At 38.5% G+C, this 20,644-nt stretch overlaps 2 protein-coding genes across 4 annotated transcripts; one reads left to right on the forward strand and one right to left on the reverse strand.

Moving 5' to 3' along the window:
* The first annotated feature begins 106 nt into the window (after positions 1–106).
* Positions 107–15,621, forward strand: LOC112560288 (probable tubulin polyglutamylase TTLL1). Of its 3 annotated transcripts, none has more exons than XM_025232044.1 (14): positions 107–525; positions 1,028–1,093; positions 1,702–1,844; positions 3,685–3,789; positions 4,144–4,219; positions 5,215–5,349; positions 6,669–6,777; positions 7,850–7,930; positions 11,036–11,098; positions 11,597–11,637; positions 12,322–12,367; positions 13,268–13,377; positions 13,801–13,854; positions 14,582–15,621. In XM_025232044.1, exons 1-14 carry the CDS (start codon positions 416–418, stop codon positions 14,706–14,708), a joined length of 1,266 nt encoding a protein of 421 aa, XP_025087829.1. In that variant the 5' UTR covers positions 107–415; the 3' UTR covers positions 14,709–15,621. The 3 variants fall into 3 exon arrangements, with proteins under 3 accessions (XP_025087829.1, XP_025087830.1, XP_025087831.1); XM_025232045.1 differs by having other exon boundaries at positions 107–285; XM_025232046.1 differs by having other exon boundaries at positions 471–525; positions 1,731–1,844.
* A 125-nt stretch (positions 15,622–15,746) lies between these two features.
* Positions 15,747–18,919, reverse strand: LOC112560291 (60S ribosomal protein L12-like). Its single transcript, XM_025232052.1, has 6 exons — positions 18,766–18,919; positions 17,971–18,044; positions 17,062–17,242; positions 16,341–16,448; positions 15,958–16,049; positions 15,747–15,802 (listed from the first exon to the last, which is right to left on the reverse strand). The coding sequence occupies exons 1-6, from the start codon at positions 18,800–18,802 to the stop codon at positions 15,797–15,799; spliced, it is 498 nt and encodes a 165-aa protein (XP_025087837.1). The 5' UTR covers positions 18,803–18,919; the 3' UTR covers positions 15,747–15,796.
* Positions 18,920–20,644: the final 1,725 nt, after the last annotated feature.

Consider the following 20,644-nt stretch of genomic DNA (forward strand, 5'->3'; position numbering starts at 1 on the left):
CTGTTTTCATAGGATACATTTTCTTTAAATTTTCTTTTTTTTAAATATTACTTTATGTTTATTTTTAAAAAACTAAAGCGATAAACGGACGATTTTAGTTATAAGACAAGCTGTAGCCTCAGCTCTCAACTTTCATGAGAAGACGAGACGTAGACTGTCATGGCGGAGTGTTAGCAACAGGACGCCATCAGAGGTCTGAAAGAGAAGCAGTAAACATAGACATTCCAGAAATCCTGAAGGCTTGTGATACATTTTAGAAACACGTCATAAAGTCGCCGATACAAGGTTAATTTTCAATGTGATAGAAGCTTCCTGACAAAAAAAAAAAAAAAACCAAACAAAAACAACAAAACAACACATTAATGTGTTAGAGTTGTCGACGCCTGTATTATACAAACCTGTTGCCTATGCAAGAATGGCTCGGGTAAAATATGCATCAGATTTTGACAAATCAGTCTTATTAAACAATTTTGATGCTCGCGGCTGGGTTCAAGTAACACCAGATGATGACTGGAATTTCTATTGGTGAGATTACTTGTGTACATTTATAGAAATCTTGCAAATATTTGAAAAATGGCGAATATATTTTGTTAGGAATCGATATCATGTCGAATCCCATCAAAAAGGACTCGAGAACCTAAGAGGGATAAATATCTTTGCTTAGTCTGTTCATTGCGTTTTAACATGCTATTCTCTGCTGCTTTTATATTTCTGAACTTCAGTAAAATGAATGAAGCAACAGCATCTGGCCCACTATAATAAATCCCAGGTTACCATATATGTATTTCCCGCAATAACACACCACTGTTTGCCATATCAACCATATGTATTGCTCATTATAATACATCACTGTCTACCATATTGCTTTTTTCTTTTCTTCTTCCTACCTAGTTTTATTTCTCTTGATTGCTTGAATGTTCCATATCAATGTTAATGCCTCAATCAGATTTTAGCTGGTACAAGATGTCAAGGCATATCACGATATGATAATAATAATTTTTTATATGCTTTATATGCATGCTTTCAGGGCTGGTGTACACAACATTCGGAATATTTTTGGTGTAGAAACTGGATTTCGAATGGGAGATGATCAGTAAGAAAGCAATAATATTGGCACATTATATGTAGTATCTTTAGGAATCATTTAAAGAGGAAGGAACAATATTTATTGCAATGAATACACTGGTTAGGATACTTATGTAATATTGTGATGGCTCTTTAAGGTGATCATATCACATGTTTGTACCCAGTCTTTAGAAAAATGTTCTGCACTGAAGTAGACCTTAAAATTTCTTGAACTGAACATAAAGTAGACCTTTTGCAACTGGTCATTAGTAGGGGATTGAGGATGCTTTTTTAAAGTTTATACTGTTTAAAGGCCCTTGCTGCCAGTCTCCTTATTATGTGCTGTTCAAACAGTGAGCATTATGTGTTATCTGTGCATACTTTACATATTTGAATAAATAACAAAAAAGTGTACGGGCAAGCCTTTCTGCAAATTCTGAGCCACATATCAGCAATGATTAATCACATCAATATTATTTTTGTGCCTTAATTTTGCTTTAATAATTACCTATTGAATGGAAATCTTTATCAATATTTTTGTTAGCTCACTGCTTTTACTAAATTCAAGGCATGATATCAATAGATGAGTGCTAATCTTGAAGAAGCAATAACTTAAAAATTGCATTTGTCACCAAGAGTGATCAACCATTTCCCCAACCATGTAGAGCTGACACGCAAGGATCTGATGGTGAAAAACATTAAACGTTACCGCAAAGAGTTGGAAAAGGATGGGTCACAGCTGGCAGAGAAGGATGAGACTGGCAGATTTGTGCATCTGGGTATGTTATACTAAGTGTTTATTTTGTGTTTGCATTGGTATGTTAGACTGTGTCATTTGTAAATGGGGAATAGCATGGATATGTTACTGTGGGTTTTTTTATATGGGTACTTGGGTTCAAATCAAATCAAATTTTATTGTCTGTCCAAGGAAGTCCAAGACAGAAATTTTTCTTTTGCTCACAAGCCCAACCACACATACAAACATAACGTGAGCATAACACAATATGATCATAACAAACATAGTATGAGCATAACACAACATAATTGCCAGACATACCCATACAAGACATTCAACACACATACACACCTACACCTTCTCTCACACACACGAAACCTGTATATTAGAATAAGAGTGTATTTTTGGGTGGGTGCATGGTTATTTTAGACTGAGTATGAGTAAAGATTTATTCACTATGTCATAAGATATGCAGTGTTGTAAGACATGCTATCCACTGTCTCACAAGATACACTGCTGTAAAATCTATCACAAAACGCTGCTATTTATTATGTCATAAGACATACAGCTTATGATGGTGGACTACAAAGCTTACACTTCTGCTGTATGTCACAGACACTTGTGTACACACAGACTTCTGGACATTTGCAAGGTTTTTTTTTCACAAAACAACTCTGCCTCTTTTGCAGGCCTTTATACATTTCAATTTCAGTCACTGGGTATTGTTGTTCCGCTGTACCAACAGCCATTCCAGAATCCAAACATATACCTTCCATACACACAAATTATCTTGAACCTTAGAAACTATAAAACAAAACACCACTGACATCTCCACTTGGGGATAGATGTTATACACAGAATGATGCTATCTCTGGGGCAGGCAACCCAACCTTCTTCTACCACAAATGCTGCCTCATGGAGTCAGATGTTGTACACAAAATGGCGTTGCTTCTGGGGATGAGCAACCACACACATTGTACACAAAATGGTGCTGCCTCTGGGGCTTCTGCTGGCACATCACTCCCTGGCATTAGCCAGGCCCAAACACAGTTCATCTCTCGGCCCTCAATTCCATGGCCCAGCTCCTGGCCCTGTAGACTGCGCCTATTTACAGTTACAACAAAAATAAATTTACTTATACATATCTACATCTTTTAAAGAATAAAGGAAAAAGTCATACAAAAAAATCCGAAATACTCAAAAAAATGAATGCTGCACCTTTCTAGGAGGACACAGCCTCCACTCCCCTACATGTAGTGTCCCTCCACTTGCCATATCTCCATGGGAAGTGAAGCACTGGCCGGCGACAGTTAATTAAATGGTCTTCTCCCTTTCATTTTCCACTTTGTAAAAAGATTAGTTAAAGACAAGCCTTAATTCTTCACATTTTTTGCAGATATTGATAGATATAGGTGATATAAAACTGACATGTAAATTTCAGCCTCTAAAACCCATCCATTAATTATCCGGTAACAAAGTACGCTATTCGCACCTGCGATCAACGAGGCTCGGGAAATCTCACTTCCTTGTACTCAGTCACATTAGTACACCAATCACAACACTGCCAGCAATCAACACCAAACAGAGATGGAGAATGAGTGATGTGAGAAGAAGAGTTGGGGTTAATGACTCAGAGAACATCAATGTCACACACACACAAAATCTTATATATCTTTTCCTCTTTTCACCCCTTCCTGCCCTTAGCGATTTTACTCACAAAAAAGGTAACAAAAATTAAGCATCATGGAAAGACTGCCATAGATATTTGCAATAGACTTGTAAATAGTAATCACAGATGCACAGAGAAATTTTACAAAGCACGATAAGAAAAACTAGGGAAAATCAAGAATGCCATGGACATAAAAATGATTTTTTTTCTGTAGATTTTATTCCCTTGACATTTATGCTTCCGGCTGATTACAACCTGTTTGTTGAGGAATTCCGTAAAAACCCAAATACAACATGGATCATGAAACCCTGTGGCAAAGGTAACTATGTTTCATCAATAAGTGAGGATATTTTATGGCCTGATCTCACTAAAGAGAGAGGCAAGCCAACTGTATGGTGTAAATTGTGACTTCTTTTAGGTAACAAATCACATATCAGCATATTATAATATTTTGCTATGACTCAGTAGTATAAATGAAGTGTTATTACACTAATAAATTATGTTTAAACACATCATAACTTTATGTTGCTAGGTAACTGCGAGAAATCACTGGTGGTGTATTGTTCTGAAGATAGGTTAAGGTTTCAGCATTTCATTGTTTGTAGCAGGATGGTGTATAGTGTTTCCATGTTAACGATCAATGCTAGTTACTAATATATTGATCTCCTTTCAGCTCGAGGTATAGGAATTTTCCTTGTCAACAAATTGAGTCAACTAAAAAAGTGGTCACGGGATGGGAAAGGAAACTCGTGAGTTGAATGTAAAATAATTAGGATACAATTTGTGGCTTTTTCTTAAGCTTACCTTCTTTGATGTGACTGAAAAATGCCCTTGATACAGCTTTGAGAACAATAGCAATGGTCATATAGTTTGATGTTTTACAAGGTACTCATATACCAGTGATCTACTAATTAGGTGATCATGTAATAATGGGATGGTTTTACAGGTGCTTGTATAACAGCAAAAATTCTAATTAGGATGATGCATGGGTGAAGCGTCTCTTGTCCTTTCTGACAGACCTCTTCACTTGGCGGTTGATTTCCCAATATTCAGCTCTGAGATCGTCCTTCTCTTGCTGGTCTTGACAGTGTTGAGCTTCAGTTTCAATCCCTTTCTTGATTAAATCTTTGCACAGGTCTCTGGAGTCATCCATTTCTTGTTTTCTTTCCCTCTTCCCTAGATTATCGGTACAATTTGTTTTCCAAATGCTCTTGAGTATTGACCAGTGTTGTTTCACCGATTCTTCTGTCAGTCCTGAAAGAGCCTAGTATGTATTCTTGACTTCACAGTTATAAATTTCTCTTGTTTCCTTGTTCTTGAGATATTGAGTATTGAACTTGTGGTGTGGTCTGCCTGCTGGATCAATGAAGGACTTCAGCTTAATCTTGAAGACTGCTTCTAGGAACTGGTGGTCTGAAGCAACATCTGCACGTCTTCTCACTCGGACATCTTGAAGAGTCCACTTTCGTGCAACTGTTATATGGTCGATCTGGTTTTCTGTCTGTCCATCAGGGGAAGTCCAAGCTTTCTTTTGTATATTCTTGTGTGGGAACACAGTGGCCCAAAAAATCAGAGGACCCACGATTTCTAACTTTTCCATGCAGCAGAAGGGTAAGAACACAGGGGCAGGTCTACCCCCTCCCTCCTGTACCTGCCCTGACCATGACAAAACTTCTTCTCTAAGTGTAGATGTCTGTCAATTCAGGGTCATTGACACTCTTCTATGGAGCAGGTATTTGTACAGGTTTGTTGCACCAACAGCCAAGGAGACGTATGTCATCTCCAAATACATCGACAACCCACTGCTGATCGGAGGCAAGAAGTTTGACCTTCGATTGTATGTTTTGGTCACATCCTTCAGACCTCTCAAGTGCTACATGTGAGTCTGTTTAATACCAAAAAGATCACTAAAGCTAGTGTAAACATGAATCTCCTAAGCAGTATCTATCAGTATTGATATATATCCTTTGTTCAAATACCAACCTCTGGCAATCAGTATTGATATCTCGTATTCAAATACTATAGCCGGTATTATTGTCTCTTTTGGTCAGATACCAGTATGTCCCTTGTTCAATCAATATTGATGTCTATTGTTCAAATATCTATCATGATTGTTCAAATATAAACAATAGAACTAAGCATGAATCTGTTTAGCAATATCAATAAGCATTGGTATCTCTTGGTCAGATACAAGTAATAGAAGTAGTCTTTGTCTTTTGGCGGCAACAAATAAAAGTAAAAAGTATTGGTATAAGCCTTTGTGCTAGCACTAATATTTCTGGATATACTTGATGCAAATGTGAGCATGTACACTATGTGCTAGCACTAATGTTTATGAATGTAGTTGATCCAGATGTGAACCTGTACACCAGAACAAATGCACAAATTGATGAAGACATGAAAATCAATGAAGAAATCATCTAGCCTTCACTGCTGTTCTTTCTCTAGAAAATGAAAACATGTTTGACATCAGCAGCCTGAACTGAGAGTGATGTATAATTATAGAGTGAAGGTCTCTTACTTCAATATAGCATGCAATAGCATATCGTCTTTCTCTTTCAACAAAACAGAGATCTGGCAGTGAGCTTCCATTTAATTTTATGCTGAACCTCAAAACAAAAGCTGTGAATTTCTCTAGAGTTTTTCTGTCTCTCAGTCAGTCACACAACCGGTGGCTGTTCTCATACTTGAAAGGCTGTACTAAAGGCAATACAATTACTTCAGCAGCTATGTGCAAAATAATGTGGCGCAGACCCTAGACCAGGGGTGGGCAAAGTACGGCCTGTGCACGGAGGTGTTTAGGTGGACTCTGTCCACATCCACGCTTAGCCTCTTGCGAAATTCTCCATTTTTAGTCTACACACCAGCCTCGTTCTATTACTTAACTGAACAAAAATCGGCTGCAAGCAGTCCATTAATGCAAGTTCCTGCACCCTAACTAATAGTTTTGTTTCAACATAGTGTGACCACCGTTTACACTGGCATGTCTAATTATCATATTTCTCCAGATGTCTCACTGATTCTTAATAACCCAAGTATATTTGTGTACATTTAAAAACAGAAAGTGCACTATTGTAGACTTTTAACCACTGGTAATAGTATCACAAGCTTTGACATGATTTTGCTTTAGTAATGTTGCTTGGACTTAAGCAAATTGCCTTTGGCCTGCAAGAAATACAAATGACTTTTTGCCATCAGGTACAAGCTTGGATTCTGTCGCTTCTGCACTGTCAAGTACAATGCTAGTGTTAATGAGCTGGACAACATGTTTGTACATCTCACCAACGTCTCCATTCAGAAACAAGGGGTGTGTCTTTTGCTGTTGTTTTTGTAGGGAGACACCTTATTGTTATCCCTACTTACACTAGAGAAGGGGTCATTCTCTAGACCCCTTACGAGTACCTGCTTTTATATATAAATAAACTTTATTTTATACATATATTTGTGCATTGAAAATTTTCATTTTTTATCTCTTTAAAAATAAGCTAGAGCAACATAAATTATTTGGGAGATTGCAGCAACACTACAAACTAATGACCTATCTCAAAGCTATAAATTCCCCCAAACCCTGAGAAAAGCACCCTCTTGTAACATGAATTGTACGAACCCTGTGAAAAGCACATCCTTGTCACATGCATGCATTGCGTCATACAAAGACTGGATTAAGGCCAAGCCACTCTTACCAATCATCACTAATATGTAGTGTGGAACAATGGCCAAGCAACATTAACTCATTTGCTGTGTATGTATCTGTACTGAGCTTCAATGATGGCACACTTAAGGCAGTTAGGTGTCAAGCTTCCATCCTTGATTTCTTGTGAGGTTGTATGGGACTGGCTGAGGTGAGTCGATGGTCTGCGTAAGGAGTCTGAGGCCCCTGTCGGACTTGGGAATGTAGTACACTGTTCACTAAAGACTAGAATGTGACAAGCTCCCATGAGTTTCTATTCATCAGCACATGTTGCATGCATACAATTCAACAGTTTAACAACAACAAAACAAGACATTCTCTACAGGATCGGCACACCTTCACACATGTAGACTACAGAGGGATACTATAGCCAGCAGTCAGTTCCTGATGTGTTGCTACATCTCATCTCTGGATGTTGCTACATCTGGTCTGGGGATGTAGGAAGATATAGAGACTTTGAATTCCATTTAGATCAAAAAGCCGTTTTCAGTTTTAGGTGTTCTCTTTCTGTTTGTGGTGATGAGGTATTTCCCTTACAGGGTAGTATCCATTCATGTGAGCTAAGGGTAAGTTATGCCGAGAAGTTTTGAAAATGTATTTAATGATAGCCGGGATGTGTTTAAAAGTGACACTTACAGGTATTGGAATTATCAAGTGCATCACATGCAGGTATTTGTTCTTGCTGCAGGAAGACTACAATGCTGTTCATGGTGGCAAATGGACTGTTGAAAATCTGCGACTGTTTTTGGAGGGCACTAGGGGTAAGGAGGTAAGGTCACAGATTAACTGACATATCAAATATGTGGTAACAGTGAGCTCCCACATTATCATTTTCCCTTTCACCATAAGCAGTGGTTTTTAACCTTTTTTGAGGTACAAGCTTCATATGCACAGTCACCGAACCTTTCTTTAGTTTCATAAGCACATTCACCGAACCCTTCTTTAGTTTCATATGCACATTCACCGAACCCTTCTTTAGTTTCATATGCACATTCACCAAACCCTTTAGTGTCATCATGAATTGCGAGTGTGTCTTGACCTCCGTGGCGGAGGCTCTGCCGAACCCCAAGGTTCGATCGAACCCAGGTTAAGAACCACTGCCCTAAAGGATTGACATTGCTGAATTGTATAAATTACTTGATGTTTTACATGTACTTTGTGGCGTACATCACTGAATGACAGGCATATCTAAATGGTGTGGATAACTATACATGCAGTGGCGAAGCTGGGGTATTTCCTACCTGGTACGGACCTGCCGTTGGTGCCTCCCAAAATAATAATATAAATTTTTTAAAGCAAAAAAAATTTTATTTGCCATTAATAATGGTAATTTATAAGCACAGAATCATGAATGTTGCAAAGCTGTTAATTGCTTTATCATAATCAATCCTATTGACGAGGTCGTTCTCGGCTGACAAAATTTATCAATCGTAAATTACTCATTGTGAATCGCAGATAGTTCTTGATTTAACTAGGAGAAGCTTCTGTCGCGAGTAACAACGCTGTCTCAAATAGGTAGGAAAGAGCCAACCATGATTGCAATGCTTGTAATGGAATCACTCAATATGTGTTCTTTGATGGCTACCTTTTCTGAAGAAGCCTCAACAAACTTTTGAAATCGCTTCCTGTTCAAGAATGAACTCAGCCTTGTCCATGTCGTCCTGAACATATGCTGTTGACTGGTCGCGTCCAGGGGCTGTAAAGATCAAAGAAATTCGTACTTTTCTTCAATTTCGCTCACCTGTTCAAATCGACACTGGTATCATCTATTCTGTATTTACTGTCGATTAGAAACGTTTTCAGCACTTTCAGCGACATCCAGGGTGGAAAATCCTTTTTTCTGAAGTAACCCTGTGGGTCGTTAATTTCGATTAAAACTGGTGCCCAAAGGCCAAAACCCAAGGTAGTTCAGAAAAGTGAATGATGTATGGCAACTATAGCAAGCCACAGGCATCACAACGGGTAGCCTGTTCTCATTTTCACTAGTCAGAATCTCTAAGGTTTCCAGAATCTATGCAAAATTGTTTTTCACCACTTTCATGGCTTCCCCTGCACCCCATCGCGTTTGGACTAAGCGCTTGAGGCTTGTCCCAAGAGTCTTCGTTAACACGTCCTAACGATGAGCTGATGTGGAAAAGAAAGAATGTAAACAGTCCAACCTTGGAAAGCAAGTCCCGAAATTAATCCAAGCTTGAGGAGCATGGATTCCTGCTAAATTCAAGGAATGGTTTGAACAAGCAATATTAAACTGCGCTTTAGGATTCATGTTCAGAATGCGTTTCAGAACTGCAGAATGTTGGCCCTCCATCACAGCTACATATTATCATACCCTTGGCCTCTGCAGCTGGCAATGTCTAATTTGTCTGGTGAGTTTATCAAGTATCATATCATGGCTATCTCTCATCGTCTTGTCAGCTTCCCCATTTTTCCTTTGGCTGATTCTGTCCCTCTTGTAATTGCTTCGAATTGGTAATCAATGTATGCTGATCTACTTCTGACCCTTGGAGGACAAGATGTACTAGGCTGTTACAGATTGCTTCAGGCTACTGAGTGTACTTCCTCATCCGGTACATGTCTGCGCCAATACAAACCTCTGGACTAGAATTTGCCAAAAATGATTGATCATTGACACCTTTCAGTTTTAATTCGTCGTTTTTAGTTTTCTCCTTGGATTCTTTCTGGTTTTCGGAGTGATATTCTGCACTATAGTCGTCTTTACATCGATTTTGACCACCCTCTTGTGGCCCAATTTCATGCAACACTCATTCATCACAACAAGGACATTGTTTTTTTTTATTTGGGCTCCTGGCCATGCTAGTATCCCAGGCAATGTTCGAGCAGACCAGGCTGCCAAGGCTGCATGTCAGTCTCCTGGCAAATTACACTCGCTGGTGTCATCAGACTATAAATCTATCCGCTTGGCCTATTTTCAGTCCTGTGTCAGCATTACTGACAAGACTACGTTTAGGACACACCTTTGCCACACAATCGCACTTCTTATGAGGTGAACCACCACCAATTTGTCTATGATGTCAAGGGAATTTTAGTGTGGTACAGTTTGAATTACTTAGTCTTGAATTTGAGAGTATCTGCCAGCAGTTTTTTTTTACAACAGTTTCTTTGTTTTCCTTGTTGAAGTCTGTCCCATCGGCAGCTATTTTTCTTATATATATATATTTAAAGATAGGGCTCTATCATCAGATTGAAGCTTTTGTGTTCTGATAGTTTTTTGGTTTAAGTTTTGATTTGTTGGTGGCCTTTTGGGCCACAACCCTTTTTTGTTAAACTTTACTCACTTTTTTTTGACATTACTCTTGCTTCTTGTGTTGGCTTTTATTGATTAAGATTTTGTGGTTATATCACTTGTGAGATTTGATCCTAAACCTTTAAAAGTACGATTACTTTATATCGCCGTGATATAGCCTTAGTTGCTGACACTGTGTAAAACACAACCAACCAAACAGTCATTCCCAGTGACTTTCAGAACCAGTGGACTAGAGGACCAGCAGACGTTTATCGGTACTGAAGTGATGAATGAATGCTACCAACGTGTTCTTCAAGAGATATATATATATAAGCAATTTTGATCTTCTTTATAGTGAATTTTCTGAGAACACTGTCAACTTCTTTGAAAAGCTGTAGTGCATTGCCTATTCTCTTATCTTCATTTTTGTCTGTGTTCCTGCATATACATTTGCATTAACATGACTTATTATGCTTTTTGATGTTAATGTGATACGAAAATTATGCTTTGTGATGTTAACAGATCAAAACTTACTGCGAACATAACATGATAGACTTTTTTTATGCTAACTTGACAGATCATTATTGATGCTAACGCAACATGACAAATCAAACTTTCTTGATTTTGCAGGTCTCTGACAAGCTGTTTGATGAAATCAATTGGCTGACTGTACATTCTCTCAAGGCAGTTGCTGTAAGCTTGTTTTATGTACATTTGTATGGGTCATGTCAAGTCAATGTCTGTTTATGAGTTAGAAAGGGAGTGTGGAAGAAGGAGCAAGTGATAAAGAGGGGTAGTATGTCTGTACTTTCATATATATGTGAAGGATATGTATGAAGGTGTATAACTCACAGTGTGAGCAGTAGCATCTACAAGTATGAGAGTGTAATCAGTATTTGTGAATAATTGGCGACCATCATCACGTCAAATTCCTCATATTCTATCACTTGGTTCAATAAATTAATGAATTCTTGATTCAGAATTGATTAAAAATGTGATGGTGCATTTAAATGTGTATTTGTGCATGCATACACATCCATGCATAGGTGAGCATGCTAAGTTTTGTGTGGATGTTTAAGGACATTAATTTTTGTTATTGTTTTGTAACCATGGAAGATGGTGTATAAGACTGTTTTATTTAACAACCTGCATTGCACAATAGATTATGCTTCATGGAACTCTTTTTTTCAGGGTGTGATATCCAATGATAGGCACTGCTTTGAGTGTTATGGGTGAGTACTGACTGCTAGCTGCCATGGATCATTGCTGACTGCTAGGTCTATGGGTCTGAGTACTATATATTATGGGCCAGTACTTACTGCTGGTTGTTCTTAATCAACAATAATTTTAAGAGCGTATTGACCACATGAAGCATTGAAGATGTACTGCTTAAAATTTTCTATTTCAAATAACACCAAAACTGATTCAACACTAGCAACAACAGCAGAACACTTCGATCATGTTACTTGAAGTGGTGTACCTGAAGGGACATCACTCTCACAGCAGTATTTCTTGCACCAGGCTGTTCATACAAACACCATCATGACATGAAAACACCATGCTGACACTTCATCTTGTGCCACAAAACACCATTTATCCATGTTACATGCTGATACCTTTTATTCCTGTCAGACCAATGCAATAGCGGCATCATCTTATGCTTTGTCACTCTAATGCCCCTTCATTATAAGTCTGACACTATCATGAGTCACGCAAGCACCAATTGCTTTTAGCATTCAATTATTTACTGAGTAAAGTATATGCAGTAACCTACAACACTAAAAATACACAAGTACTGCTTTTTGCACTAAGCTTATTACTTGCAGACTTCCTTATTACTACCACCCTTCAATGAGTATGTGAGCAGATGCACCAAACTTCCATTGCAGACATCTTTATTTTCTTTTTTTTATCAGGTATGATATCATCATAGATGACAACCTTAAGCCATGGCTGATTGAAGTAAGTTCTTTTCATAATTATCCTTATAGCTGCGACTGAATTGAGATAAGCAAGTTCTTTTCTGCATGACATGGTTATTCTGCAGTTATACGGTAACTCAAAGAAACAAGAAAATGTTGCATGCTTATGATCTTCTAGTTTATGTGCAGATGTAGAAAACTGATGTTTTAGTTGAGAAGATACGTGAAACTGGGCACATTAAAGGGGAAAGCAAGTTAAATGGTCAGTTGGGATGAAATGATACTGACTGATGCTCTGATGAATCATGATTGTTCACTTACAATCACAACTAAAACAGGTCTGAGGTGGTTCTGGTAGGCTACCATGTTTTCAGGTGATGTCTGAGCTTCAGAGTAGCTATCACATGCTTCCATACGACAATTATTGTGAGATGTAAGACCAAAACAGAAACCAAGCTGTCACGGACCAGTCCATGCCTCCTGTGTTTTTCAGATTAATTTAACCCCTTTACAACTTACGGACTGCAAGTGTATGTCGAATGCATGAGAACATTAGATGGGAAAGTGTTAACTGTGACACAAAGTGTTTGGTGAACACAGTTCACCAGTAGGTTTTGGCAGGAACTTGACTCGGGCCCGGGATCCCAAAGGGAGAAGACGTGCCTGAGTCACGACTTGTTAATCTCCCTAGTTGAGATTTGTAGAGTAGACCAGGGTAGTGTTGATTGATGCTGGATGTGGTGCAGTACTGTCCCCTTCTGGATTAACCTCGCCTAGATGAGGCACATCTTTTTCTGTTATTGCTTGTGAAATTGTAATAAAGCTTAAAAGGGTTTCAAATTTGTAAAACACGAACAAATGAGACAGATGTGTGGATTGGAGAATAGTAGTATAGTGTAACCTCGAGTTACATGTTTTAATCGTAACATTTGGTGTGCAGGTGAATGCCTCCCCGTCCCTTACCTCCACAACCTCCAGTGACCGCATTATGAAATATAAACTCATTTCTGATGTCATCAACATTGTCATCCCTCCTGGAGAGCTTCCAGAGTAAGGAAAGGTTGGATGTAATTCATGTAAGAGAGCAGGCTATGATGCTCATGTACAAAGCCCTTAAGAGAACAGGCAACATGAAGACCAATGTAACTTACATCCAAAGCACAGTGAGGGGCAAGAACTCTTTAAACCAATACTTTTTAAAGCAAAGGCGTGCAAGACTTGTGATTATCATCCACTCATTAGAGATGTCAAGCTGAGGTTGGCTCCGTCAAGTAGCTATCAAACTCATGCTTAAGTCACACTACTTTTAAACCTAATATAGTTTATTGCTCAAGTGCAAAATTTTTATTTTTATGTTAAGGTAAGCTGATAAGCACTTCTAGAATAAAAGCGATCTGGAATCAATAGTATTTGTCTGTCCTAACAAGCTGCAGTTTTCAAGAACAGAATGTATTGGTTTTTGTTCTTTTTCAGTGTTCGGTGGTGTAAAGTACCAGCAAAAGAACATTATGGGAACTTTTATCTTTTGTAAGTACCGACAGATAATCACTGACACACATTATTCTGAGTTTCTTTGAACTTTATATTGATGAGGAACTTTCAGTAACACTGAGATTGTCTTAAATATCTGTTTGTCCCCTACATTACTCGATCTTCAACCTACGCTTTGCAGACATAGATCTGTTAGCAGACACTAAAAAATAACTAAAAGACCTCAGCAGACAGTTTAAATGCCTACGGAATGGAGATCAGTACTGAAAAGAGCAAAGTTATGGTCAATAGCAGCGGCAAAGCAAAGATCTATATGAATGGGGTACAATGAAATATGAACGAAGGCTCCAAGAAGTAAGCAGCTTCGAGTACTTGGGAGCCTCCCTCTCCAAGGCAGCTCCACACCAGCAACAGCGGCAATGGCTAGACTAGACAGGGTCTGGCATAGCCATAAGATAAGATTCACTACCAAGTACAAGCTGTACAAATCCCTGGTAGTGGCCATCCTGCTCTACAGATGCAACACATAGACTCTGCTTACCAAAACAGAATGCAGACCAAAATGCATTTCTGTGGGTACTTGGAAGCAAAAGCTGTGCCATTAAGCATGACATCCAAACAAAATAATGCATGTGACATATGCTCACTCAAAAACAATAAGACACGTGCAGACATTTTTTTTTATACAAAGCAAGACCAATGCCCAACGATCCCCAGGACTGATGATATAGATGTTAACTAAGACGTGCATTCTGGTCTACAGATATGATGAGGATCTTGCACAGGCCGACCTTCTGAACCAAGAAATCAAGGTGAGAGCTGGTGCAGGCAATGCTATGGTGCGTGGGGCACGTGACCTGCGAAAACCCAGTCAGGCCACTTGGAAATAAGGCCCAAGAACAACAAAACCTATTCAGAGATTAAAAAATAAACACAACACATACACAGATGTTTAAATTTGTTGCAAACATTGGAGGTAGGGAAATGATAGGCAAGGGAGAAGATTGTCATCCTGGACCAATTTTCAGCACAATGTTGCTGATTGGACTGTTTTTATGGAGATATACATTTCTCTTTTTATAGATATTTTCCTGCCTAGACAAAAACATTAACATGAAAAATTGCTTTTGAACTACAGTATATAAATGGTAAACACATCCAGCTTTTGAAAATTTGAGTTGCTGCCACATTGTATACTTCATGTTCTTTTTTGAAAGCACCAAGTAGTGAATGAGGGACAGCCACCATGCCTGCAACCTTGTGCAAATTATCTAGGATATGGAGTTGTGATTTTGGTGTGGATAAACCTTTCCCTCATTCTCCACAGCTGACCATTGTTATACAAGTGCAAATTTCATTCTGTTGTATACCATAATTTGAAAATGTGATGCAACTTGTTGTGCACCCTTACTGCTAGTTGCTGTGAAATTATTTTACAATTGTGGTAGTGATTTAGAGCTTCATAAAGTTTTGGGAATACTGCAGCAGCAGTGATGATCTTGATATTTTTTTAAGTGAAGTTATCACTGTGTATAGCATCGCATACTTCACCGTTTGCTAATTACTTTACATACCGGTCAACTTTGAAGTAATGTTTGTAAAGAATCCTACCAGAGAGGCTAACTTGTCTTCATGGGAGTGGATTGAACCTTTGACTTCATATGCAGGACTTGTATACTCAAGGAATTATGATGAAGGAAGGAAAGATAGTATGCAGTGTATCTGACATGATTGTATTGACTGCAATTTGGTTTTTGTGCATGCAATGTTATGATGTCACAGAAATAAAATATTAGAAAAAAACTGGAAGCATATATTTTTTCCAACAGCTTTAGTAATCTGGACGTGACTACCACAAAAACGTTTCTTTGTCCAGTTTTAGTTTTCCGTCAAGGATTATATTTCATCACAAATGATCACACACACTGTTCAGCAGTTTTCACATTTATTTCTGAGTTTATACAGCTTTGCCACTTGCTCATTCCTGCAATATAAACAATTCTTATTAGTTTTTTGCAACTAGCAAAGGCAAAATAGATAAGTTTGGATCCTACAGAGCACTACAACCTTATCCTAATACTGTTGGTCTCTGCAGTACTGAAATATTACTTTTGTAAGAATGGATTTGTTAGCACTCACTTCTGGGATTTCCACCTCGCCCGAGTTAATCCTTTCAATCAACGCATGAGGATTGGCTTTCTCCACAGTACATCCAACAGACTGAGCCGTTCCTGCACAATCATTTTTGTGCATGTTACAAAAAGCTTAAGCATAAGGACAACAAAATCTCCAATAAAGCTGGTATCAAGTGACATTTTAGGAGCCAGTGAATAATACTTTTTGATTTTATGAGCATTTGTGACATCTGCAGCAACTTGAATATGAGGTGCAAGCTGGCATTTAACTAAGCAGTACCTTTCACATTTTCTGCTTTCCAAAAACTACAAACAAAACGTACACATTTCTAGTAAAGATCACATCTATTTTCACTATCTAAAGGCCAAAAGCTCTAAATTCTTCACCAAGAACCTCCTTGACAGTGCCCTGCAGGGTCCTGGCCATACTGCGAGACCGCATTGTCCTTGCAATCTTGATCACATCTTCCAGTGTGATATTGCCAGCATGCTTAACTGATGACAGTTTATATAAAAAAAATTTAATCCTACACTTGAGAACAAACCTGAAACCTGTTCTTTGCTAACAAGTGATTCTTTCAGCCTTACTCTAAATTACAGTCCTGCATACTAGAGGGGACTACTCGTGAAACCATTTGCAGATTTGAGTCCAACCACATCAGTTATGTGATAATTTGTCTACGAAATAAGTTTGTGTTGAAGTTGCAATTTATAGTCATAGTATATTGTGTAACTCTAATTAACATGTAGTGCAATATGCCCAATGATTTAAATGGTTTGGATGACACAATTGGTCAGATAATAGCTGGAGATAGCATCTCCACATAGCACATTAAAAGGCTTTTAATCCATCTACGAAAAGCCCTATGCAAACTCGCATGTAGCTTAAATCATCCAAGGCAGCAGTAACAGGCCAGGTGCCATGCTGACCGCATAAACCAAACAAGGAATTTTATATTTTGCGTGCCTATAGACATGCCACGTTACTTTGAACAGCATTTTTTTTTCATCTGATCACGACAGCACAGTTTTATTGAAAATCTAGTTTTTCTTACACATAACGAGCAATGAGTGTGTCATGCTTAGAACTGTATGCTAAGATACTGACTGTTTTTCTGTTTCTTGCGATCACGTGGAGGCTCCTTCAGCGCCTTGATAATAAGAGACGCAGCACTGGGAATGACATCTACACGAGCCTGTCGGTTTTGCACAATTAGCTTCACAGTCACCTTTAGCCCCTTCCAGTCTGCAGTAGCTTTGGCAATATCATCACCAACCTTTTTAGGAGACTGTAAAAACACATGCAGAATCTTGCATTCACTAAGAGAAGAGAGTAAACACTGACCATATGTGTTATGAGATGGAAACAAGTTGTCAAATGTTTAATGTATGTGTAACGAGACCCAATGACTCTTTACACGAACAATGGGTCTTGTGGTAAAGGAAAAGCTGATGTTTCTTAGAGAACCAACATCTCCTTAATGACTGTCCAAAGGCAGATACTTGGTCTTGTGGTGCTGCACAATGTCTTCAACAGAACATGTCTTAATGTAGCAGACATTAGCAATGGGAATGTTGAGATAATTCAGTGGCAATTTAAAATGAGCTAAGAAAAAGTGACGGTTCAGTCTAGGCATGCTTCTTTTATGGTCCCTTTTGTTTTATTACTCCACATTGAGTCTTACAGGAAACAGTCCGTAAAACATTCCATGAACTATGACCTTAAGTGCATGCGCAAACCTTGGATTTTCCCTAGGTCGTTGGGTCTTGTTACACAGACACAAGCTGGCAGTAAAGAGAGAGAAGAATTAAGCAAGTTACATCTAGCTGCCAGGAAACATGATCACAACATGCATGTTAAGTTTTCTGCACAGATTGTTTTATTTTTCAGGTGATATAGAGAGCAGTAATGAACCTTACCTGAGAACCAGCCAAATGCTGATCAACAGGTATATATATATATGGAGCTTTTATCTGTCAGTTCATCACAATCACCAGAAAACTAGAAATATCTTACCAGACCCAATGGACCTATCTTGGGGGCAAGGGCAGAGGTTGCAGGCACCTCTCCACCAACAGCTCTGCAGATAACTGAAACAAAGTTTTTAGAGAATCTAGTAGAAGATTGAAGCAGATTAACACTTTAAGGAAAGGCACATATAGGGGCCAAATTCTTTGGAAAATATTATGAAGCTGTTCACAGCAGTATAGTATAAACAATTACAAAGCTCTGACATGCTACCATCATAGAGTAAGCTAATGCTTATCCAGTCTACTATGCCTTTGTGATACTGGGGTAGCGGTAATAACACTTTAGAATTTCTGACATTCCTGCCCAAAGAACTGCAATAGTACTGCCCCTCGCTTGATAATATTACGTTGTCAGTTTTTTAAGTAATAAATGTTATACATAGAAGTACACTGCCACCCTTCCTCCCCCCCCCAAAAAAAAACAAACAAACAACAAAAAACACTGACACACCGAGAAGTCAATTCAACTATGAACTGGTTAAGCAAAACGTACGCAGTATTTTGGTGTGTGCAGTTATTAATGTCTGCTGTCTCACTCTTCCCGATCCTGATTCGTGTTCTAACCGCGATTCGGAAATGTCAGTAAATCTCAAACATACGCGTGCTGGAAAGCTAAATACTAATATATTTTGGTTTCAAACCATATTATACTGGCTCTACAGTAAATACTCTGGAACTGCTTATCATGTCAGACACTTAACAGACCTGTGCATCATGTTGACCCGCATCATCAGCTCTTCGAAGGCATGACGACCATAAACACTAAAATATAAATAAATACCTTCAACAACAGCAGTGGGGTCGAATTTGGGGGGCATGATGACTGTCTACGACGGTTTTTTAGGTGTTGGATGAGCTGATTTCAGCACGACCAAATAAGCTGCACCACACCGTCACCTACACAAAAGCGGAAAAGGAAGTAACAATCTCCACAGAGAGTTATCTTCCCCACAGAGAAGTCGCCACAGAGAGTTATCTTCTACTTCCGCTTTAGGCCAAGTCTGTGGTCTCGAGACTCCTGTCAGCTCATATCTGTATCAACCTACAGGCGAAAGATTCAAGTCTTTTTATTTGTAACTAGACATTTTTATTTTTTTGTAAGCGAAAATGTAAACGCTGTTGACACTTGTGTATCATCAGTGCGAAACACTTCAGGTTACATGCAAGATACATTTAAAGATTTTTCAAGAAGAAATAATATTTATTTAAAATTTCATGAAAATGATATTCAGTTATTTTGCATTAAATTTACATTTATAAATGATATGTAAATATGATTTACATTGCAGAAGATTAATGAGTTAACGTGCACTTAATGAATCGTAAGAATATTGCCCACTTAAAAAGTGTATTTAATCAAACCTTTGACTTTCATAGTGAGCTAGGGGAGAGAATGTGGGTTCAAACGGTATACCATGGACGTCTATTTAGTTCGTGGGTATACAACATGTCGGCCTGGCGCGATCGTCGCATGCGTAACCAAGGCTTAAACAAGAGCCATTTTCGGTATCAGCGCGAGGCTTGGATATAAAATAAGTTAGGGCAGGTGTGAACATGATTTTATTCAGCATCAAAACATACATTTTTCAACAAAAACATTGAGCATTGCTCCTCGATGTAAACCACTGATCCAAAAATCACCGCAATTGTCATACTTTTTAGCACTCACTTGCACACAAGTTTCACACGCTATAACTATATATATTATTGAGATGTATACTTTTTTAATTTAACCAACTTTCACAGAGGATGTGTACTAAGTTTTTTTTATTTGTTTTCTCTTTACAAACAAAACATTGAGATGCACTCACAAACTGCTGTGGCCATTACCTGAGTGAGGTAATGAGCATGTGCATTTTTATATATTGTATGTGTGTGTGTGTGCATGTGTGTGTCTATATGCATGCGTGTTGTTCCTAGTTTACAAACACATCATCTCCTACTTCATATAAATGCATGACGGGATGGCGGGAAGGGTGGGGTCAGCATGGGAAGAAAATTTCTCTCTATGGACATGAGTTTTGGGACCTGGCAAAACCACAGACGCGTAGAAAGAAGTTTGTGCCAAAAGCAGCTAGAGAGTGGGGAGGAGGAGGGGGAATTTGTGTTTCACGCCGACCCAGGAACTAAAGGCTATATATCATGGCAAGGCAGGCAGCCTTGTAAACCACCGTTTCTTTTGAGGTCAGCTTAAAGCTCTGCGTTATTTCTAGTTTGTAGATATAATTCCATATACTTTCCTGTTCCTCTGTGCACCAAACTGTGTGATGTTTGCCAGCAAGTCTAATGACCGTGTACCACATGGATGATGCTTGTGTTGTGTGTAATGTAATGAGTTTCGACAATCACGATCCCTGAAATGCAAAAGAGTGTATCGACCTTTTGTTTTTAATCAATTCCTTCTTCTGCCAGAGTCAAAAAGATCGAAGTCAAATTTCTTCATTCCACAATTATTTTCATTTCATCCTGTTCACCTTTCTTGCACAAACATTTAATGATGGAGCTCACACCGTGCTGGCTTTCCTTGTCACGGCATCTAATATCTGGCTCTCCTTGCTTGTCACGACATCGAATATCTGGCTCTCCTTGTGTGTCACGACATCTAGTATCTTTATGAGCATCTGACGTCTATCTTGTCTTTACTGAAAATTATGACATCT

This window comes from Pomacea canaliculata, linkage group LG3, assembly GCF_003073045.1.
Source record: "Pomacea canaliculata isolate SZHN2017 linkage group LG3, ASM307304v1, whole genome shotgun sequence".
In the NCBI taxonomy this organism is placed as follows: domain Eukaryota; kingdom Metazoa; phylum Mollusca; class Gastropoda; order Architaenioglossa; family Ampullariidae; genus Pomacea; species Pomacea canaliculata.